Source organism: Zonotrichia leucophrys, chromosome 3 (genome assembly GCF_028769735.1).
Source record: "Zonotrichia leucophrys gambelii isolate GWCS_2022_RI chromosome 3, RI_Zleu_2.0, whole genome shotgun sequence".
Taxonomy (NCBI): domain Eukaryota; kingdom Metazoa; phylum Chordata; class Aves; order Passeriformes; family Passerellidae; genus Zonotrichia; species Zonotrichia leucophrys.
The window spans coordinates 110,183,283-110,205,618 of NC_088172.1; the positions used below are offsets into that span (position 1 = coordinate 110,183,283).

The 22,336-nt window shown below is 48.1% G+C and overlaps 3 protein-coding genes across 3 annotated transcripts; all 3 read left to right on the plus strand.

The window, feature by feature from the left end:
* Positions 1–3,998: 3,998 nt before the first annotated feature.
* LOC135445101 (gallinacin-11-like) lies at positions 3,999–7,217 on the plus strand. Its single transcript, XM_064707131.1, has 3 exons — positions 3,999–4,090; positions 5,647–5,775; positions 7,025–7,217. The coding sequence occupies exons 1-3, from the start codon at positions 4,033–4,035 to the stop codon at positions 7,150–7,152; spliced, it is 315 nt and encodes a 104-aa protein (XP_064563201.1). The 5' UTR covers positions 3,999–4,032; the 3' UTR covers positions 7,153–7,217.
* A 1,142-nt stretch (positions 7,218–8,359) lies between these two features.
* Positions 8,360–9,666, plus strand: LOC135445102 (gallinacin-12-like). Its single transcript, XM_064707133.1, has 3 exons — positions 8,360–8,488; positions 8,714–8,847; positions 9,385–9,666. Exons 2-3 carry the CDS (start codon positions 8,715–8,717, stop codon positions 9,531–9,533), a joined length of 282 nt encoding a protein of 93 aa, XP_064563203.1. The 5' UTR covers positions 8,360–8,488; position 8,714; the 3' UTR covers positions 9,534–9,666.
* Positions 9,667–15,851: 6,185 nt separating this feature from the next.
* On the plus strand, positions 15,852–18,656 carry LOC135445103 (gallinacin-13-like). The gene is made up of 2 exons (XM_064707134.1): positions 15,852–15,912; positions 18,418–18,656. Exons 1-2 carry the CDS (start codon positions 15,852–15,854, stop codon positions 18,537–18,539), a joined length of 183 nt encoding a protein of 60 aa, XP_064563204.1. The 3' UTR covers positions 18,540–18,656.
* Positions 18,657–22,336: the final 3,680 nt, after the last annotated feature.

The window sequence follows — 22,336 nt, forward strand, 5'->3', positions numbered from 1 at the left end:
GGTCCACGGGCCTGGGATTGCCCCCTGGGAATGTCCTCTCCATGGGGACCACCCTGGGGTGTTCCTGCACCCTGGGAGCAGGGCTGTGGCTGTGGAGGGGCAGCCTGAGGGGAGAGTGGCTGCAGAGACCAGCCCAGGCTGCAGGATGGACATGTGGGGTGGGATGAGGGGAACTACAGGGTCAGTGAGGGCAGGAACCAGGCTCAGGGATGCTCCAAGGGAGGATGGTTGTGATGGTCTTCATAGGGGTCTTAGGATGAGGGAAGAGATGGAGATCTGACTCTATATTTCAGAAGGCTTGATTTATTATTTTATGATATATATTACATTAAAACTATACTGAAAGAATAGAAGAAAAGGTTTCATCTCAGAAGGCTGGCTAAGCCAAGAATAGAATAGAAAGAATGATAACAAAGGCAGCTGCTTCAGACTCTCTGTCTGAGCTAGCTGAGCTGTGATTAGCCATTAATTATAAACATCTAAGATGGGCCAATCAAAGATCTTTCTGTTGACTTCTACAGCAACAGATAACTATTATTTACATTTTGTTCCTGAAGCCTCTCAGCTTCTCAAAAGGAGAAAAGCCTAAAGAAAGGATTTTCAAGAAAAGATGTCTGTGACAGATGGTGGCTCGGGGGGGAACACAGGACAGCCCAGCCCAAGGTGGGTTTTGGCTGTGGACTCAGAAATGGTTTTGGCTATGGACTCAGAAACAGTTTTGGTAGAGTGGAGCACCCATGGGCTCAGGCCAGTCACAGCTCCTGATGTCCTGCCCCAGTCACAGCCCTGTGCTGGCTGGGAGAGGCACCTGGAGCTCCTGCAAGGAGGGCAGGATGCTCCCTTGTCCCCAGTCCCACCACTGCAGTTGCCCAGTCCTCTCCCCATGGGTGCTGAGGGCAAGGCTGCCATGGACAGCAGTATCAGTAAGGAGGTGAAGCCTTCCTGAACCCTCTCCAACTCCATTCCCAGCTTCATTCCCATCCCATGGAGACATGCTGGAGACAGCCTGCTGGGTACCAGGGTCTGGAGAGGGGCAATACAGGCAGGGGCTGGGGCAGCAGTGCAATGGACAAAGCACCAGGAAACTCCTCCCTGGCTCAGCCTAATCCTGCTAAGAGCAGAGCTGTCAGTATTGCTACAGTTACAGAGATTTTTAAAGTTATAGAAATGCTATAAAATTATATTAAGTTAGGAAACATTAACTTCGTAGTTAAACACTTACCCTGAATGTGACTCCCTCCAAAAATTCAATTCCTCTGTAAAATCTGGTGCCTGGAACCAAATCCCATCCCTGCTGTCCAAACATATTAATAATTATCATGCATTTACTCTGTGAATTACCAGTGCTGAGGATGGAGCAAAGAGGCATTTCCTCTTGCTTTTACCTTTCCACCTGAGCAAATTCTGCACCACGAGGTCCCTTCCTCCTCCAGCACCTTTTCCCACAAGAGGGAGCCAGGAACCAGCTCATGGGCTCCATGAGCTGTAAATCAGGCTGGAGATTAATTTTGTTCACTGAGAATCCTCCATCCCAACATCAGACTGGAAATTCAGCTTGTTTCCTTCCTGGGAATACAATGTTTTTTCCTCCACAACACAAAGTTTTTGCCTATTCAACCCCAATGTTTGCTATTAGATTTTTTCCTCCATATTTTTCCCTGCTGACCACCCCCAGTGGCACTTCTCATCCATTCCAATCTGTCACTTGCTCCTCACAATGTTGTAAATAAAGTCAGGTTTTCAGCCAGTTCCAGGACCACTTCAGCCCAACTGCAGTCAAATCCTGCTGCTTTACATTGCCATAACACAAATCGGGTTAAGTGCTCTGGGAAAGCACTTAACACTTAAATTTAGCATCCCAGGTACTATTTTCAGAGCTGTCCCATGACTGAAAACTTCAAAATGAGTAAGTCTTCCCTTCTCATAAAAACTCCTTTACTCAAAGGGATGTGAGTCCCAGGCCAGATCAGCAAAACCCTCCAGGGACGGGGACTCCACCAGTGCCCTGGGCAGCTGTGCCAGGGCTGGACAGAGCTTTCTGTGAAGGGATTGTTCCTAATTTCCAATCTAAACCTCCCCTGGTGCAATTTGAGGTGCTCTGTCCCTTGTTTCTTGGGAGAAAATCCCGACCCACCCCTGGCTGTCCCCTCCTGTCAGGGAGTTCTGCAGAGCCACAAGGTCCCCTCTGAGCCTCCTTTTCTCCAGGCTGAGCCCCTTTTTCAGCTCCCTCAGCTGCTTCTCACAAGAGATCCTGAGGCAAGGGACAGAACTTCCACCGTCTGTGAGCATTTCTTTTGTGATCCATATAAAACATGTTTCTGACCTGGAATAACCTGGGAAAATAACCCGGGAAAGGAGGAGAACAAAAAAGAGCAAACAAAGTGCAGAGGCATCAAGGCAGACTGAGATGGTCCTTGAATTTCAGAGTTGGGGTTTTTTTTTGGGATAATTTCTGATCATAATTTGAAGGGGATTGTATAAGCATTTTTTGGTGTGATAGTGAGGACATTCTGGAAATGATTGGGAGGGATTTTAAATGTGAAATTACTGGGCTATCACTCCTCTTCCACTATTGTTAACACACTTAAGGTTTTAAATTTGTACTTCATCTCCCATGGAAACGAAATTTTAAAAGGCAAACATTTCTAGGCCATCACAACAGAATAAGACCATTTTTTAATGATTTAAAGAATAATTGTTGAAAGGGCTGAGTGTCTGCTCCAGTCTGACAAAGAACAACAACAGATCCTGTCACAGAGCTGAGATGAATATCTCAGCTAGGATATCCTTGGATTCAGAGGGAACCTGAGCTAGCTGAAGGGTTCTTGTTGCAGCCTTTGTTTCATCCCTGTCCCTGGAATACCTGGAAATGGACACAAACACCTCTCCTTTAGGACTGGATGGCACCTGCGAATTTGCAATGGAGAGCAAACAAAGAAAGCAGGGAGGCAGTCAGAGAACAATGCACATGGCTGAGGAGGAGGTTTTATTGTTGATATCAAGGCTGCTGGGTCAGAACAACATCAAAAAATACCTTGTACAGAAAGAGGCTGAATAAATGGTGGAGGGAGAGCCTGAGCTGTCAGCTGCCACCTCCATGTGTCTGTTGATATCATTCAAGCTCTGTAGAGACAAATGCTGAGGAAAACTCATTAATCTCACTTGTCACTTGCTCTTTGTGCACCTGCAAAGTTGAAGGTGCTGCTGGTGACACCTGAAAACTGATAATCTGCACTTCATGTATCATAGAAACATGGAGTGGCAGAAGGGTTTGGGATGAAAGGAATCAGAAAAATCATCTCATTCCAAACCCCTGGCATGGACAGGAGCACTGTCCGCTTTGTTTTTCTTCACAGAACCTTTCACAGGAAAAAATACCCAACGATTTTATATGTTTGTGTACATTTAAAATGCACACACAAATGATCATTATAATTTATTTCTTTATCTTGGGAACAGCTGTTGCATCACAGACCAAGCAGTAGGATCAGATATTCTCTGTTGCCAGAGAAGCTGTGGCTGTCCCTGGAAGTGTCCAAGGCCAGGTTGGACAGGCTTGGAGAGATGTGGGCTAGTGAAAGGTGTCCCTGCCCATGGCAGGGCGTTGGACTGGATGATCTCTAATTTCCTTTCCAACCCAAACTATTCTATGATTCCATGATGATTCTATGATATTCCAGCTGCCTTCTCTTCCACAAATGACTGATTTCCTCCAGACAATCCATTACCAGCCACTTTGACATTTCAAGTTAATGATGCTCTCTGGGTGGACCCACATTGATAAGGGGCCTTCCCAGTGGTCAGGCAGGCAGGCACATCTATTTGTCCCTTTGTTTTTGTGCCCCTGAGCCATTGTTCAGGTTTAGCCACGTGCAGAGGTCAGGTTGTACCTGCTGCCTTCCCCTGCTAAGGTTGCCCAGTCAGCCCCAGCTGTTCCCACTGCCCTATAAATGCCAGAGTGCTCCTTCCTCCCCTGCCCAAAGGTTCTGGCACTGTGCCCCTGTCTCCAGGCTGCAGCTGAGACCTTCCACCATGGAGCTCTTCTCCTGCCTCATGGCTCTCCTGCTTTTCCTCCTCCAGGCTGTTCCAGGTAAGGGCCAAGCCCCATGCTGCGGTTTGCCTGTGCAGGAGGCAGAGCTCGCTTGTGTGGTGGTGCAGAACGTTCTCCTCGGCTCCTTTCCTTAGAGCAGCTCCCTTTATCTAAAAGCAGAAGTGAAAAGTTAGCCTGTGGTGAGCAGGTGTCACACCAGAACCTCCCCACACAAGCTTCTGACAGGTGTTGGGTCCTATGACTCTTTGAAATGTCTTTTGTGGCACTATAGGATGGCGGCACCATGGAAATCACCTCCTCTTCTAACCCCTGGGTTACAAATTGTCCTCTCTGTGTAGGTAGAAGAGAGCACAGGTGCTCCCTGGTATTGTTCAGGTTGAACTGCACCACTGACTATGTTTGAATATTCTGGTTCCCCTTCCTCAGCCCTTCTGCTGCACTGACTCATATTCTGATTGTGTTTTTATCCTACCTGTTCTTCATGCTTAATGAAACTCCTCACCTTGGAGAAAGGCTTCCAGAGAAGGAAGGGACTAGGCAAACTGCTTGTTCCTGTTAATTGAGTCAGATCTTGCTTTTGGGGGGTTTTAAAAGTCATAATTTTATATCCAGGGCATGTGGTGACCATGCTGTCCCTTGCATGTCCCTGCAGCACTGCAGTCCCAGAACTCAAAAGCATCCAACACTGGGCTGTCCCTTCCCATTAGAGCACAAATTGCCAGGATATGTTCAGAAAATTGCCATCAACCTCTATGTTTCACTCCAGTTGCACAAAAAACCTTCCTTTGAATGCTCTGAGGTCCCATGAGTTCCTCCAAACTTATGGGTTTTGGGGGTATTTGTGTCAGATCCCTAACTGGCTATGTGGGGTTTCAGCAGGAGGAATGGAGATGAGAATGGACTGATCCCGCAGCACAACTGGGAATCCCATTCCCCCTGTGTTGGGAAGGATGAAAGTTTGACAAGAAAGTCTCACAGATATGTATGCTTGGCAGAAAGATTTTTGAATGTAGAATCTGAAGAAGGAATAGAGATGGAAGCAAGTTTTGATATAGAAGAAAAGAATTGCTGAGTCTTACTGGATAACAAAGGAGGCAAAAGTTATATTAGTTAGAAGGGGTTTTTATGACTTAGAGCAAAGCATAAACCCACCTCAAACAAGAAGATATTTTTACCAAGCAGAAAGATAGCACAGGCAAACAAGTCAGCAAATGTTGCAAGTAGAAAAAAGGTCTCAGAATTTTCCACTGCAAGAAAACCGAAAAACAACTTCTAGCTTAAACTGTAATGTACTAAATTTAGTGATTTGAGAATAGTAACATGAATATGGTAATTATAGTAGTTATGATTTGCTATAGGTGAAAGTTTAAGGTATAGATTGGCTCTACTGTATTTTCAGCAAAGAAAAGTATATAATGCAATGTAACCAAAACCAAAGGGTCTCCAGGCCTGCCTGCAGCTGGAGCTGACAGCTGTGGGCACAGCTCTGTCACCCACAACTCTGGGCTGCTGTAACCTCTTGGAATAGAATAAACTGCATTTTGGAGAGCTCCTGGAATCCCATATCCCTCATTTAGGCTCTTACACCCCTGTAGGTCTCGGCTTGCCCAGGGACACCTCCCGTTGTCTGGAATACCACGGCTACTGCTTCCACCTGAAATCCTGCCCGGAGCCCTTCGCTGCCTTTGGGACCTGCTACCGGCGCCGCAGGACCTGCTGTGTTGGTACGTGTGGGAACCTGTACAGGAGGGAAATTAATTAATTTGGGGGGAAAATGGCTGAACTCAGCCAAACAGACTTTGCCTCCAAATCACAGAATCACAGAATGGGTTGGTTCGGAAGGAAGTTCAAAGTTAATTTCATTCCACCCCCTGCCATGGCAGGGACACCTTCCACTGTCCCAGGTTGCTCCAAGCCCCATCCAACCCGGCCCTGGACACTTCCAGGTGTGGGTCTAAGCCATCTCTTTCCATGTACAAAGAGGGACCTTTGTGTTCCTCCACTGACCCAGTGTGGAGCCTTTGGGGCTGGTCAAAATAAGCCAAAGCTCTATGTCCAGCTGGGGAGATAAAAGTTTTGGCCCATAGAGAGTTCTCTTTCCCTGGTAAATCTTCCTATGATTATCTGTTGGGAGACTACTGGCTGCACCCATCCCACTGTGCTTAATAGGTACCAACTGACCCTGTTACTTTATCTGAATCTTCCCAGAATTGCTTAGTTTTCGTGCTCCTCAATAGATAATCCTCAGCATAAATCATTCATTAATATATACTTTAGAAACAACTGTGTTAATCCTAAAGTTCCTCTGATCCAGCATCCTGGATCTGTCCCTGGCCAGAAGTGAATATTTCCTTGCAGTTACTCTGTGCATGACCACAATCATATAATTACATTTCCTATTTATATTATATTATATTATATTATATTATATTATATTATATTATATTATATTATATTATATTATATTATATTATATTATATTATATTATATTATATTATATTATATTATATTATATTATATTACATTACATTACATTACATTACATTACATTACATTACATTATATTATTCTGGATTTTGTGAAATTATGGCTTAGGATTTTTAGATTCAGGCATCCTTGTGTTTAAAAGTTCCTACTGGATTTTTCCCCCTGGGTTAGGAATTCCATTTATTTTAAAACCTGATCCCTCACAATTTAATTCAGCCCCACCTATTTGAAATGTAGTCATTCTGCATCCACGTTCTTCATAGCTTTACAATATCCCTCCCTCAGTTAATTATTTTCCAAGCTGGTGGAAATTCCTTCACAAGTTCCTTCTTTAACAGAAGTGCTGTGATAAACCTCAAAGTTCCTCTTTGTGTCTTTGCTTTCGGAGACTCAGTAAACACAACCTCCCAACAATTTTTGTGTATGAGATGGTTTGGATGGCCATGTCAGGTTTCCTGGTTTGACTCAACCCCTCTGAATTGCAGACACCACGTCCAACTTCCATATCTGCCAGGATGAGGGGGGCCATTGTGTGCCCCCAGAAATCAGATGTCTGCAGGAGCAGGAGGGGCTCTGCCCTCGCAGGGGATGGAAGTGCTGCACAGAAGCGTGACAAGGACCTCGTGGGACTGCAGAAAACCATGGGAAGGAACAGCCAAGAAAGCAAACAAATTTTATTCCAAGTGCTGTAGACGTGCCTGCTGTTCTCAACATGCAAAGTGTGTAATTAAATAGAGGTGATGTGTCTTTATAGAAAGAAGGCAATAAATGCTAAATAAACAGGTTTAACAGTCACTTATTTATGGAAAAAGGCAAAATGTCTCTCCATTACATCCACATGCAGAATTGCACAAAAATTTGCTGTTGTAACCTTGGAAACCCCATCCCTTAATCCTTCTTACCAGCCTAATCTTATTTACCATGTTTGATTTTACACTTGGATGCTTTAGAAGACTGAGGACACTTAATCACAGAGTCATTGAGGTTGGAAAAGATCTCCAAGGTCATCGAGTCCAACCTGTGACTGATCCTCACCTTGTCACCCCGCCCAGAGCACTGTGTTCCATATCCTTGGACACTTCAGGGAGCAGCTGAGGGAGCTCGGAAAGGGGCTCAGCCTGGAGAAAAGGAGGCTCAGGGGGGACCTTGTGGCTCTGCACAACTCCCTGACAGGAGGGGACAGCCAGGGGGGTCAGGCTCTGCTCCCAGGGAACAGGGACAGGAGGAGAGGGAACAGCATCAAACTGTGACAGGAGAGGGTCAGGTTGGACATCAGGAGGAATTTCTGCATGGAAAGGGTGGTCAGGCATTAAAACAGGGTGTCCAAGGCAGTGATGGAGTCTCCATCTCTGAAGGATTTAAAACAGACAGATGTGGCATTTGGGGACATGATTTACTGGTGGCTTGGGAAAGCTGGGGAATGGTTGGACTCGATGATCTTGGAGGCCTTTTCCAAAACCTAAATGACTCTATGATTTCAGTTATGTTGTTCTGTTTGGGTATTTTTTTAGGTAGAAAGGGGCTTTTAATTTTACTCTTTAGCCTGTCAGTTTAAGATGTGTTCACAGGGCAGTTTTATTGCCACAGCTGAAGGGACAGCAAACAGCAGGGCCAGGCAGGGCAGCTGGAACATCACATTTTACAGCCAAAGCTGCACACCCACCACAGATTTACCTCCATGAGGGGCACTGCTGAACTAACAGCTCTTCCACCTGCACTGTGTGCTCATCACATTCAGGAATGAAGCCTCCCAAATTCCTTGGAAGCCAAAGCTGGGAAAAAAAAAAAAAAAACCACTCAGGTTTCAGCTGGAGAAAATATTCACATGAGCTCAGATTAAAAATTAATCACTCCCAGCCTGCATCCTTCTTCTCCTTGCAGATCCTCAGAACTCTTTCCTTGCAGGTTACTTCCCTCCTCCCTGTCACTTCCAAGGGATTTTGCTCCAGGTAAAGAGCAGAGGATCTCCCTGAGCTTCTTTTTTTCCTGCTGGAATTCTACCAGCTGCCAAGGAGAGGAATCAGGAAAGCCAGTAACCAGTGAATGTGAAAAAAGTCAACATTGTTTGGAGCAGGAGAGCTGGGTCAGAACGACACAAAAGGGTTTCTCAGCAGCAAATGTTACTCCAGGGACTGGAATATAATTAACTCCTGCCTACTCCTCCCCTCTTCCAGGATGCCATCCAGCATGCCAGCAGCACACAGAGGCTTCTGTGAAATGTCACTCCCAGCCCTGGGATTTTCCAGCAGAGCCAAAGGAATGGGGATCCTCGTGCTTGTTTTCATATTCATCTCCCTGACCCAGCGCGGTAAGACCAGGAAGGCCTGGGGTGGTGAACAGGATATCTGGGAACAGGGATAATCTTTCTTTACTGTGTCATAGGTACTGAGGAAAGGTTTTTTGGGTGAGAGAGTGGGTGAGGTACTTTGGGAAAATGCATTATTTAATCCCTTTGGGGAATACAAAAAAATGAGCAGGAAGGAGGCTGTGAAAATGGGGCACACACTGAGTTAGGAGAAGCCCTGTGCTCTGGGAAAATGTTCCTGCCTTTTCTCAGGCTGCAGTTGCCCTCCTTGGCAGGGGGAGGACAGCCCCTCTGACCTCCCATGCACAGCCTTTGCCAACATCCTGAAAAAACAACCCCGTGATAAAACATTCCTTGAGGGAGGTTGGCTCAACAGCTTGGGATTTCTAACATAGATATCTGTGCCTGGGATGGGGATCCTGGGTGTGCTCGAGGTGCCCAGGCTCTCTGTGTGCTCCCAGTGCTGGCTTGGCTGGCTGGGAACATGGGAAAAAGGAACCCCACTAATTTTATCCGTGAATTTGCTGCTCCCTTGCCCAGGAGATGCCCATGGACCAGACAGCTGTAACCAGGGAGGGGGCCTGTGCCGAGTGGGAAGCTGTGCTTCTGGGGAATACATGGCTCAGTTCTGCTTTGAACCCGTCATTCTCTGCTGCAAAAATCTGTCACCTGCCACCGCAGAGAGCTGAAGGTTTCCAGAAGAGCCCCTGCAGCACATGGAGAGCTGCAGGCTCCACTGGCACAGCACGAGCAGCTGCTGGGAAGGAGATTTTGTGGTTTCTGTGGCTGCGGATTCACTCATGGACTCCTGAACACTTTGGTTTTGCTGTAATTTTTTAGGAAACACTGTGTGACAAGCAAAACCTGGGGCCACTCATATCTGTGGTCCTTTGGGGAATCTTATTGTTATCTGACATGCCCAGGTGAAAAATTGCCTTTCTGCTTACCTAAAACAAATAAACCTGAGGTTTAACAAAGCAGCAAGTGTCCACCTGTGAGTCAGCAATGCTTCCAGTGGTGGGATGGCACTGAGCAGGAGTGGCCACAGCATTCCTCACCTCCCCAGAACACCAGGGGGACTCTGTGCCTTTATTTCCCTTCCCAGACAAAACAGCTGCAATGGGGAAAGTCGTTTTGGCATCACTTTTGGTGCAAAAGGCACCTGGTTTGACATAAAGGTGAGTGTGGTCTGTGCTTCTCAGGCAAGATCCAGCCCCATGCACTTCTCTTTTCCAGGCTGTGCCAGGTTCTCAAGGCAGTCATGGAATCCCAGAATGGATTGGGTTGGAAGGGACATTAAAGATCATCTCATTGCCATGGGCACGGACACCTTCCACTATCCCAGGTTGTTCCAAGCCCTGTCCAACCTGGCCTTGGACACTTCCAGGGATCCTGGGGCAGCCACAGCTTCTCTGGGCACCCTGTGCCAGGGCCTCTCCACCCTCACAATGAACGATATTTTTCCCTAAATCCCAGATTTACTTATTTTAAACATGGTGAGGAGGGGATCTGAAATCTGTGTCCTGACTGGCTACCTTCTCCAGACTGCAACTCCTTTCCCTTTTGGTCATCCAGCCCTAAGGAAATCAGTCTTTTTGTCCCTCACAGCTTTCTTCCTATGAGCTCCCTCTGCCTAAATTAATTTTCTGTCCAAATTCCCTCTCAGCCCTTCTGTGTCTTTTCAACACAAAATTCTGACACTTCCCTGCCTTTGTCAGCTCCTGGTCTCCCTTTCCAGGTAAAATATTTCTCTCTGGGTCAATCATTTCTGTGAAAGCAAGGAAACAATGATGTAATCAGAGAGCTATGCCAACCAGCTGAGGCACTGGTCAGACAGAGCCAGGGAAAAGTCCTCTCTGGGAGATGAAATTCTTGTTCTGATGAATCAAACAGGAAAATTCCCTCTGACCTCAGCAGGGTCAGGCCCCACTGCCAGAGGGATGACAATTCATTCATCCAAGAGCCTCAATTCATCCAAGAGTCTCCATTCACTGATGAGCAACCCAGTTGCTCTCCTTGAGTCACCACTGGGACTCCAGTGATGCCTGTGATCCCCTGGAGATCCCCTGCAGCTGGATGAGGAGAGCTCTCAGGAGAGCCAGATAACCCAGAGCAGGCTGTTGGGTTGGGAATTGATTCTGAAAAGAGGGACAGGGCTGAATCCAGAGGCAAATTCCAGCCCATGTCCAGCCCATGCCTCTGACGCACGCGGACGAATGAGGGCAGCACGGGAAGGGCTTGGGATCAAGGCACCTCTCCAAAGCAAACAGTTTGTTTCTCACATTCATCCACAAGGTTCATTGTTCCTGCCCCTCATCTGGGACTGCTCAGCCATCCAGGTTACAGCCTGGTTTTCCAGGAAAGTGAGGAGTGGGCTCTTGCAGATCACCTTGCACGTTTCTCTCATAATCACTCGGCATCCTGACCCTGATATGCTTCAGACCTACTGGCCAGTGCACCAGGAAAGGTGAAAAAGCTCAGTTCATAGGGAATATTGTCCCTCTGGCACTGGTCTGTCCCTCACAGGCATGGTCCCACAGTCCCACTGCTGTGTGTTCCCTTGTTTGCTGATCTGGATGGAAATAACCTTAAACAAAACCCAAATCACAACCCAGCAACAACCAAAAAAAAAAAAAAAAAAAAAAAAAACTAAATTCCATCATTATTTCTGCCCAATGGATAAGATGAACTGAATTCCTTTCCAGTCTCACAGAGAGGGAGGAGAGAGAAAGCACCAAGGATAGGATGGATGAATGGCACTTCCAGACTTTATAAAACTCTTTCTTGATGTGGTTTCTTTACCCCTGAACGCACCTGGGGCAAAGCAGCCAGCTCAGCTCATGGGGAGTTGTCACTATATGACACAAAACAACACGATGTGGACACACTGATGTTTTTAAGGTAAAAAAGGGAAGTTTATTTTCTAACTCTAACATTTATAGATTTCCAAAAGTGGCAGTGGATTGAAGGGTGAAAGTGCTACCTCTCCAATGACACAGGACAAACCAACAGATTTCTCCTCCTCCATAAAAGAATGCAAAACAATGAGTTATTTACATAAAGTGTGTGAGAAAGTTCATTACAAGAATGTAAACATCAGAATACTCAGAAAATCTTAAAAAATTAGGGTGACAGGGAGTTGCTTGAACAGCAGCATGAGCTGCTTTGGTGTAAGTGTATCACAGGGAATGCTGCTCAGATTAATCCAACCCTAGCTGGAGTACCCTGTAACCTTGGGGAGGAGGAAGAATCATAAAATCATCACAGAATCCCAGAATGGTTTGGATTGGAAGGGACCTTAAAGATCATCCAGTTCCAGCATCCTCTCATGGGCAGGTGAAAGCCAAATGAAGAAGAGGATGTTGGTGGGAAATTCTTGATTGAGCCTTGAACTCCAGCTGCCTGTACCTGATAGAGCTCAGAAAGCTATAAATAGGGGTTCTTTAGTATTACCTCAGCAGACATATACCTAAAGGAGAGGCAAAAATCATCCAGACATTTTGAGATGTTTATTTGGGATCTCTGCAGCCACACAGAGCCAGGACAGAGCTCTACCCTCGTGCCAGCTCTGTCAGCAAGCACAACCCTCCTGCATAACTGGGGATTTCAGTCCATCAAAGCATGGCATGGATTCCCTCAGCAGGATTTGTTTGCTGTTCCCAGGCAACAGGCCAGTGTTTGTTTGGCAGAGAGAGACAAATCCTCCTCTCCTGCCCTAAAAACGTCCCTGTGATGCGCAGTCAGGAGCAGGATGGGGCTGGGTGGGCTCCTGCTTGGGGAAGCTGAGGTGCCACAGCCACCCTTGGATCCAGGGTGTCCCTCACATTCCTGGCAATCTCACACAAACCAGTGCAACCCCCTGTGTGTCTGGATCTTCCTACATAAAGAGAAAAGGGGTCACATTCCAACATTCCACCCGCTCACCTGGAGCTCTTCCCAATCCTGTGGGGTGAAAGGAATCACCTGAGCACAGCCCAGCTCCAGGGTGTGCTGGGGAGATAAAACAGGCCAGGATACTGAGGCTGCGCCTACACAAGTAAATAAAATCACGTGAGGCTCAGAAGTCAGTGGCTGCTCAAATGTGCTGCCAGAAAATGAACTGTTTTCTCCTCTGTTCCTTGGCACGGTTTGGAGGTGGGCACACGCCAGGAATTACCAATAATTCACACCTGGATGTGGTCCTGCACTGGAAAGGAGAAGTTGATTGCACAAGGTGTGCTCTGACCATTTTTTGTGGGGCAAAAACCGTCATTTCTGGCAGTGTCCAGCTCTGGGGGCTCTACTTGAGACAGACATGGACCTGTTGAAGAGAGTTCTGAGAAGGCCATGAAGAGTGGTCTGGAAAGAGAGCCATGGAGGGTTTCTGGGCTAGGGCTGAGCCGAGAGCTGAGCCCAGAGCTGAGCCCACAATAATTTCTTCACAGGTTGAATTCAGGTTGAATTGCAGGGTTCTATCAGTGCTTGCTTGTTTGTCAAAATGCTGTCAGTGGGATTGGGAGTAGGAGGTGGCATCACAAGCTGGAAAAAGGCTTCATTTACCTCAGGAATTGCTCCTGCTGGCAAAACCTTATCCAAGGATGCATTTAAAATAAAAACTTATCCCAGATGCATTTAAAAATCAGCCTGCTCAGATCCTGGACTGAAGGCAATGAAGTCAGTGGAAACATCCCTCCCATTTGGAGCCAGGGAGCAGATATAGATTGATTCAACTCCTCCCAGCCCCAAAACCTCTCAAGCACCCAGGAGCCCATTCCTGTGCCACGTGTCTGAGCACAGATCAGCCTTTGTGCATGGTGAGCTCTGAAAAAAGACATCTGCTGGCAGGTTGGGGAGCAGGGGAGGCTGGGAGGCTGCTGGGCCAGCCCCAGTGGGCTCACCAGAGGCTGGGGCCAACCCAGCAGCAGGACCATGCCAAGGGGAGCCAGACCAGCTGTTGTACAAGCAGTTGCCCAAGGGACAGAGATTTCCTGCCCCTAATTTCTGGAGGAAATCTGTTTTTTGTTGGTACTGGATAGTCCTGGATTTCTTTCCCAAGGCACGTTCTGCAGCTCAACCCATTTGTAGTGGTGTGGAGGATGCAGCCTGGTCTCCATGGAACCTGCAGCATCCAAACAGCTCCAGGCACAAATCCCCCTCTGCAGTGGTGCTGCTCCCAGCATGGGAGAGCAGCTGAGCTGGAGACAAACAAACACCTGGAGCTTTGCCATCCAACATTGGGAACACCGTGGCCACGTGGTACCCTGGCCCCGTGCTCCACATCCTCTCTGGAGAGCCCCAAGCCATCTGCACACACATGTTCAGACACTGCATGTCACGCACTCAGAGCGGGAAACTCGCAGGAGCATCCACACGTTCCTTCCTGCTTGGACTGCAGCTCAAGGACTGCTGTCTCCTTTCTGCTGGATGAGCTCTGCCCAAATTTGCTTTCTTTGCTTTGGAGCTTCTTCCCTGAGAGGGTGGTGAGGCCCTGGCAGAGGGTACCCAGAGAAGCTGTGGCTGTTCCATCCCTGGAAGTGCAGAGGGCAAGGTTCGACAGGGCTTGGAGCAGCCTGAGATAGTGGAAGGTGTCCCTGCTCATGGCAGGGGGTGGAACTGGATGGGCTTTTAGGTCCCTTCCAACCCAAACCATTCCATGATTCCATAATTTCACAAAATCCCTCTGCACCGTCTCTCAAATTGGAGATGCCAGTCCTCAGAGGTACAGGGTGGGCTATTGCCTTTTCCAGAGGCTCACACACATCCCTGCATCCAGCTCTCCCCCAGGTGGGTTCCAAGGTCCATCTCCCTTCCCAGGCTGTGCCTGGCCAGTTTGCAGCTCACCCTGCCTAAGAGCTCAGGGTTCCCTACTCCAAAGTCCAGCTGGTGAAGGCCCCTTTATCTGCACTGTTTGATGAAGGTCATCCTTGTTCTGTTCAAGCAGCCTGAAGGACATGGGGTTTGCATTGTCCAGCGCCCCCTGGCATCCAGCCTGCAAAGAAAAATCCATTGAGGCGACTTCTGAAGGGAAAAGGGAAGAGTTGGTGATGGCCTCTGCTGCATCACCACTGTAGGAAAAACCTTTCTAAAGTTTCTATTTCCTCTTCCTCCATTTGTTCTTGGCTGGGGGACATTCCTGCTCATTGTTTGCTTTGTGTTGTTTTCCCAAGTTGAAATGCAGGTCTCACCTCTACTGATTTCCTGGAACTGACCTGAGAGAACTGGTACAAACCTGAGAGCCTGCCAGGATCCCTGGGAGAGCTGCAATCCACCTGCTTTCCTGATGCCCCTGAGCATTGCAGGGAGATATCCCAACTTTCCCATTGAATGAGTACATAAATGAATAAAATATTAAATTGCCTTTTTTTCTTGGCAGCTGTAAACAAAACCTTGGCAAGCATCCTCTCTGCAGCCTGGAAGTTGAGAAATTGAAGCAGATCCATGATTTAAGGATCCCATTATTTCCAAGCCAGCTCTGTGTGTTGGGGAGTGCTGAGGACGAGACTCTGGATTTTTTCATACTTGATGGTGTCAGTGCTAAACACAGAGGGTGAGAGCTGGAAATATTAAAAAAAAAAAAAAAACACAAAACCAAACCAAAACACAACATTTTGATACTGCAAACACTTGGACTGGATTTTAACACCACATGCTCAAGCCTACACACACAGAGCCAGACTGGGTCAGTCCCAACATCCTGTCTCCAGCAGCAAGCAGTAGCAGACTCCCCAGTGCTCAGTGTAATTGTCAACAAAACCCTGATTTTCCCTTCACCTTTTGGTCTTCTTCCCTCTATTTTTTTCCTCTATTTCCCCTTTCTGTCTGTAACACGATGTGACTGACAGCAGGCACACCCCGTGCAACTGTTTGCCATCATGTTGAAATGCACCTGAGGTTGACAAAGTTCCCTCCACTCCAGGAAAATTACACAACCCCCTCCCTGGCCTCTATAAATCCAGAATTTCCCTCTTATTCCTCTCTTTAGGGCCCTTCACTCCTCCTGGGGGTGGAACCTCCACCCACACCGAGCCATGAGGGTTCTCCAGCTGCTCCTGGCAGTCCTTGTCATTCTCCTCCTCCAGGGCGCTCCGGGTAAGGACAAAATCCTCACAGGGGTTCCTGCAGGACTGTGGAGAGGGAAAAGGCAGGTTCCTACTCTTCTGAGGTAGAAGAGGACAAGACAGGGCCCCCAGGTCAAGGCTGAGCTAACTTGTGCTTCCAAGGAAAAAATTTCTCCTGGGATGGTCTCCATGAAGTTCCTGCATGCAGCTGTCCTGAGTTCATGGATTGTGCATCCCCTCCTCTCTGTGCCCTCAAAACTCACCCAGAAATGCTGAGCCTAAGCCAGGAGCCTGAGCTTTGCTCCTGGCCAGGATCAAAGCCTCATCCTCCACCAAACAAGGAGAATCCCATTAAATTATCTATGAGTGGAATACAGATGTAGCAAATGCAGGAAGACGCAAGTGAGGCCAGAAGGTTGAGGGAGGTGATTTTCACCCTCCGGTCTGCTCTGGTAAGATCCCACCTGCAAAGCTGCCTCCAGATTTGGGATCCCCAGCATCAGAATCTGATGGAGCAAGTCCAGAGGAAGCCATGGAAATGCTCCAGGGCCTGGAGCCCCTCTGCTCTGGAACCAGGCTGGGAGAGCTGGGGGTGTTCACCTGGAGAAGGATCCAGGGAGAGCTCAGAGCCCCTTCCAGGACCTAAAGGGGCTCCAGAAGAGCTGGAGAGGGACTTGGGATGAGGAACGGAGGGACAGGACAAGGGGGAATGGTCTTAAGTTGAAGGAGGGTAGGTGTAAATTAGTTATTGGGAAGGAATTCTTGGCTGTGAGGGTGGTGAGGCCCTGGCACAGGTTGTCCAAAGAGGGTGTAGACTCTCCATCCCTGGAAATGTTCAGGGTAAGGTTGGATGGGGCTTGGATCAGCCTGGGATAGTGGGAGGTGTCCCTGCCCATGGCAGGAGGTTGGAAGTAGATGATCTTTAATGGCCATTCCAACACAAATCATTCTGTGTATCTTTGATTCTACAAAATCAAAACTATCTTTCAGGGGGAAAAGAAGAGGGAAAGGCAGATAATTTTTTGTTTGTTTGTTTTCTTCTGGAATTCCGGTTTGATAGAAATTTATTCTATGACTTGGTATTTTTGCTGTCTGCTTGAATACACATGTCAGGAGTTTGGGTTTCATTCAGGTGTAAGGTCACTGATCTTAGCAGGACTTTGGTGATATCACTTTTGCAGAAGGCAAACCTGATAACCAAAAAGAGGAGATTTACTTGCTTAGCCTGTTTATCTCGTCATTTATTTAACCCATGTCCTGGGGACAATGAAGGGAGAGAGAAGGGTTTGCCCACCCCACTAGTGGTGGTGGACCCTCCAGAACCCCCAAATTTGGTGTTTCTGCTGTGTCTTAAGAGGAGCACATGCCCTTTTAATCGAAACAGCAAAAGATTTGAAAAACCCAAACAAACAAAAACCCCAAAACACCAAGAAGCCAAAAAACCTCAAAAGGAAACAACAGGTAAAACAACTGTTCCAAAAGGCCCTTCTCTGTCTTTTGATGCTGTCTAGCCTCACTTAACTCATCCAACCTAACACAGCCAACCCAAACCTGACTGTCTCACCCAAGCCAGTCTTTAGAAGACTCCCAGTGCTTGCTGGATGCAGAAGCTCCTCCCAAGCACATCTGATCCTCACCATGGAAACACCTGAATTTCCCTGCTGCCAGCTGAGAGCATCCCATTGCTCAGCTGCAGCAGTCCGTGGCCTGAAACCTGAAGTCCGGCTAGCGAGAGGGCGACCAACAGCCCACTGCAGCCGGTGGGAGTCAGTCGCGGTGGCAGAGCCCCAGAGCTGGCTGCTTCAGGCACCCCTCAGCGTCAGTGGCCTCGGGCTGTGCCTGCAAGGGACGAGGTATCGGCGAAAGCTGCTGTGCTGGTTGAAGGAAAAAGAGTCGGACACTCCCCGAGGTCCAAATGGGTTTAATGCCTCTGGCAATCCGACGTGGGGGGGGCCAGGGACCAACAGGGAGTGACAAAAGACAGTGGGGGGGGGGGGGGGGGGGGGACAAGGGTTTTAAAGGGAGGTGGAAACCAAAGGAGGGGTTTACAAATTAACCAATTAGGGAAGGTCGGGGGATGAGCTTAACATAACAGACAACATAGTGAATCCAATAAGTACAAATTAAAGGAGGGGCCCCGGGACCTCAGCCAACCATAACCCCCAGTAAAATGAAGGTTCTGGAAGACTGGGAGGTGTGGGGGGTGATTGACTGGGCCCGGGGAAGAGGAAAAGTTTACTTAAAAGGGAATAAAAGGGAGGAGAAACTATATAACATAGGTAATTGACACAAACCAAGGGCAGGGGTAACCATAGTAACATAACTGCCAGCAGGGCTACGGCGGGAAACTTAAGGAGGGCAAAACCATCTTCACAGAATGGGGGGGAACAATACATAACACGAGGGAATATTACAAAAACTTAAAAACACACTACAACACTCAGCCACCAACACCAGTGGAGTTCCCAGTAGATTTTGGAGCTCTGAGTAGGTTCCAGCTCTCCTCACCAGGTCTCCTCTCCTCTTTCCCCAGCAGCCAGAGGCCTTTCAGACACGCAGCAGTGCAGGAACAGCCGTGGCCACTGCCGGAGGCTGTGCTTCCACATGGAGCGCTGGGAAGGGAGCTGCAGCAGCGGCCGCCTGCGCTGCTGCCGGTGACAGCGGCCACCCCAGGGGGCTGTGACAGCCCCAGGAGTGCCAGCACAGCGATCCTGCAGCCAGAACTGTACACAGAGCCTGCCCTTAGACATCTCTGTACCTCTACGTGGAGCTTGGTTTGTCTGCCACCAATAAACTTCTGGGTTTGCTGTGTCCTGCTGGATCCATGATTCCCCTCACATGGAGCTCCCTGCCTGTCACTTGGGGCTTGATGATGCTGGAGGTGCACTGGGGGATCCAGATTGTCTGCACAAAGGTGGCAGATGTGGTGTGTGACCGTGTTCACAGGGGTTCTTGAAGGAGGGAAGAGATGACAATCTGACTCCATGATTCAGAAGGCTTTAGTTATTATTTTATGATATATATTATATTAAAACTATACTAAAAGAATAGAAGAAAGGATTTCATCAGAAGGCTGGCTAAGAATACAAAAATAAGGAATGATAACAAAAGCTTCTGTATCGGACAGAGAGTTCGAGCCAGCTGACTGTGATTGGCCATTAATTGGAAATAACTCTATGAGACCAATCACAGATCCACCTGTTGCATTCCACAGCAGCAGATAATCATTGTTTACATTTTGTCCCTGAGGCCTCTCAGCTGTTCAGGAGGAAAAAAATCATAAGGAAAGGATTTTTCATAAAAGATGTCTGTGACAGTGGTGTAGGGCAAGGGGTGTCTTTCCAGACTGGCAGCAAGAGAGGGATCTGCTGGGCTGGTCCAAGTTATGAAACCTCTCTTTTGACCCATTCCTCCACCTCTGTCTCAGTCACTGCCTTTAACAACCTCAATTTCTAGCTCTGCTCAGAAGAGGCCATGGCAGGATTCATCCTCTTCAAGGGGATGGATCCAACACAGAGGTATGATTTTTCCTCCAGAAATTCCTCTTCCTTTTTGTAGTTGAGATTGAGACAATACAAAGCAACACACTCCATTTTAACAAGCCTTCAAACTGATTTTATTATAGCATGATGCTTTTTATACATTCTAACAAAACTCATAAGTTTTCACTTTACTTATTGGTCATAAAAGACAAACAAAGTGCTCATTGGAATGGGCAGTTGCAGGTTTCTCTTATTTATCCTTTCTTTCTTGGTTTCTATGTCAACGACCTTGGTAGAAAATTCTTTCAGGGGTAAACGTGGATCCTCTTATCAAATTTCTCACAGAACTTGCTGTAGAACCTCTTCCATTCTTCCTCTCCTATAGGAACAAGGTGAACCTGGGTGTGCGACTCAGGTTATCCAACCTGATCTCCTGGAAGGTGTCCCTGCTCATTGCAGGCGTGCTGGAATAGATGACCCTTAAAGCTTCCTTCCAACCCAAACCATTCCATGATTCTGTGATCCACCTATGTGAGGGGGTAAAGGTGGGTAAGGCTGAGAAATCCCCATGGGGAAAACAATTCAAACAATTCACTTGGTCTCACAGGGAATGTGGTAGGCTCTGCATCTGGCCTGCTCCTGCATGGAGCCATTCCCAGGTGAAATCTTACTTCCATAGTGCAAGTGATTCCAAACTCCACCCCAACATCACCCGAGGGGTATCACTGCCTCTTGTCCTGCATAGGCTGATTTACTGAGTAGAATTAAGAGAGGGAATGAGCCAAGGCCAAGTTCACTTCCAGCAGCTCCTCACCAGGGAGTGAGAGTTGTTGACTGTGGACTGTTGTTTACTGAAGGAAGGGGAATTGCCCATTGTGTTGCTTGCTCTGGAGCAGGACCCCCAAAGCAATTCCTCACCTTGGAGATGGTGAGGTGGAAAGGAGGTGGTGTAGGAGAGCAGAAATAGAGATGAAGGAGGTGTAAGTAGAAAGTTGGCTTGAAAGAGTGTGAAAATCTCAAGGGAAAACCTGGAAGATTTATATCTGGAAAACACCCAGTGTGGTACTCAGGACATGGAAAAAATGAGGTGGGCAAAATTCCCACCCCCAGCTACACACCTGGCTTCAACCTAAACCCACTCTGCTTTCCATCCCAGAGGCACCAGTCTTTTCCTGGAGGAAACCAGTAGAACCAGTGACCCCAGTGGAGACCTGCCCCATCTCTGGCTGGACTGTGAGCAGGGAAAGCTCCCCTCACTCCTCCCCACCATGAACTGAGGCAGTGAGGGCCTGCTGGGCTCTATGCTGGGACACCCCATCCTTGCTCCTGTGGCTCTGCAGGCTGCAAACACGGTGGCAATGCTTTCAGGCAGTCCCTTCTCCTGGATGCTTGTCCTCTCCATTGTTGAGTGACACTCTGGCTCTTCAGGGGCCTCGGGAAGCTCAGCCAGAGGTTAGCAGCCACTGCGGCTCGCAGGAGCCATCAGCCCCATAGAGAGATAAGCTCCCCTTGATAACAGGACCTGCCAGAACTGAGCCTCCACTTTTTCCACCTTTTTGAAGTCTGGCCGGTGAAGTTTTGCAGAACTTTGTCTTTTTGCCAAAGTAACCAACTTCCAGCTCCAGCCTTTGCCTTCCCTCCTTTTCCCTGGCCTCCTCCCCCTTCGCCTTCCCTCTTCCTCCTCACTCCTCCAAGCGTGATAGGGATTCTGGGGGGAGGATGGACACGACCAGGGGGTGATGTCATCTGTTTTTGGCCCTTCAGAGAGTTAGACACGTCTGCCTCTACCCAGCCTGGCGCCGGGAGCAACTGGGAGCCTTCCTCTGGCAGCCGCCCCTGCGCCTTATCAGGGGCAGGGTGACATCCCGGGGCTGGGATGCCGGACCTGAGAAGGAAAGGAGGTGGGGAGGCCCTGAATGAGCCCTGTGAGAGGCTGTGTGCACAGGGATGTGTCTGTGTGTGTGTCTGAGCTTGCTGGCAGCAGGGAAATCACTCCCTGCAGGATGGAGCTGGCTATCAGCTGCAGGAGAGGGGGAAAGCGCCTCTGTGCCAAAGCCCGGCCTAGTCAGGGGTGATGCTGTCACCCAGATTTGCTCCTGGGGTATCGGGGATTTAGCTGGTTAGAATGACCTTGAGATGCATCAGAAAGTCTCTTTTCCCAGCCCAGCAGTTGAAGAAGGAGTCAGAAGTCCTCAGTTCTCATTCTCAAGGTTGTTTATTTGCTCTTGCCTAATACATTTTCTTTCTGACCCGCTGAGATTTGTCCAGCATGTCAGTTCATGGCACACTGGCCACCTTGGGTTATCTTTTTATACCAAAAATTACATGTGTATTATTTACAATTACTTCCCAATACCTATCACCTATGTTAGACAGTGAGCTTCTACTCTAAACCAATCCAAAAGTGCCAACATCACAGCAGAAGATGGAGGCCAAGAAGAAAAAGGAGAAAAGCTGGACATGCCCAGATTCATCTGTCTTGCCCCCTGAACCCCCATTCTAAAAACCCCAAAAAAATCTATTTTTCACCCTGTGACAAACTAGTTATTATTCTACTTAGACTTTCATGGCTTGCAGATCTTCATATAAAGTTGGTAACTTTTTCCATGGGTCATTGTCAAAGTCACAGATGCCTTGGGCTCTGTGCCAGGGTCTCTGAGCCCCCTGGCAGGGGTCCGGGCAATCCAGGACAGCCAGAGGGATGTCCTGAATTATGACACTGGGGGGGTTTAACCTCTCATATCCCAGGCAGACAACCTGGAAAATCCATCTAGAAAAGGTTAGAAGACTCCCCTTGCCATCAAAGGAGAAGATCAGGGCAGATGTGGAGGGAGATAAATTAATGTGTCCCATACCCAACGCTCAGGGTCTGGAGTGCTCTCAAGCAGAGCTGGGTACAAATTTACCATGGAAATGGTATAGGGATGGACTTTTGTGTCCTTCTCTTGTTTTGGCACCTTTCTCCAAGGTGGA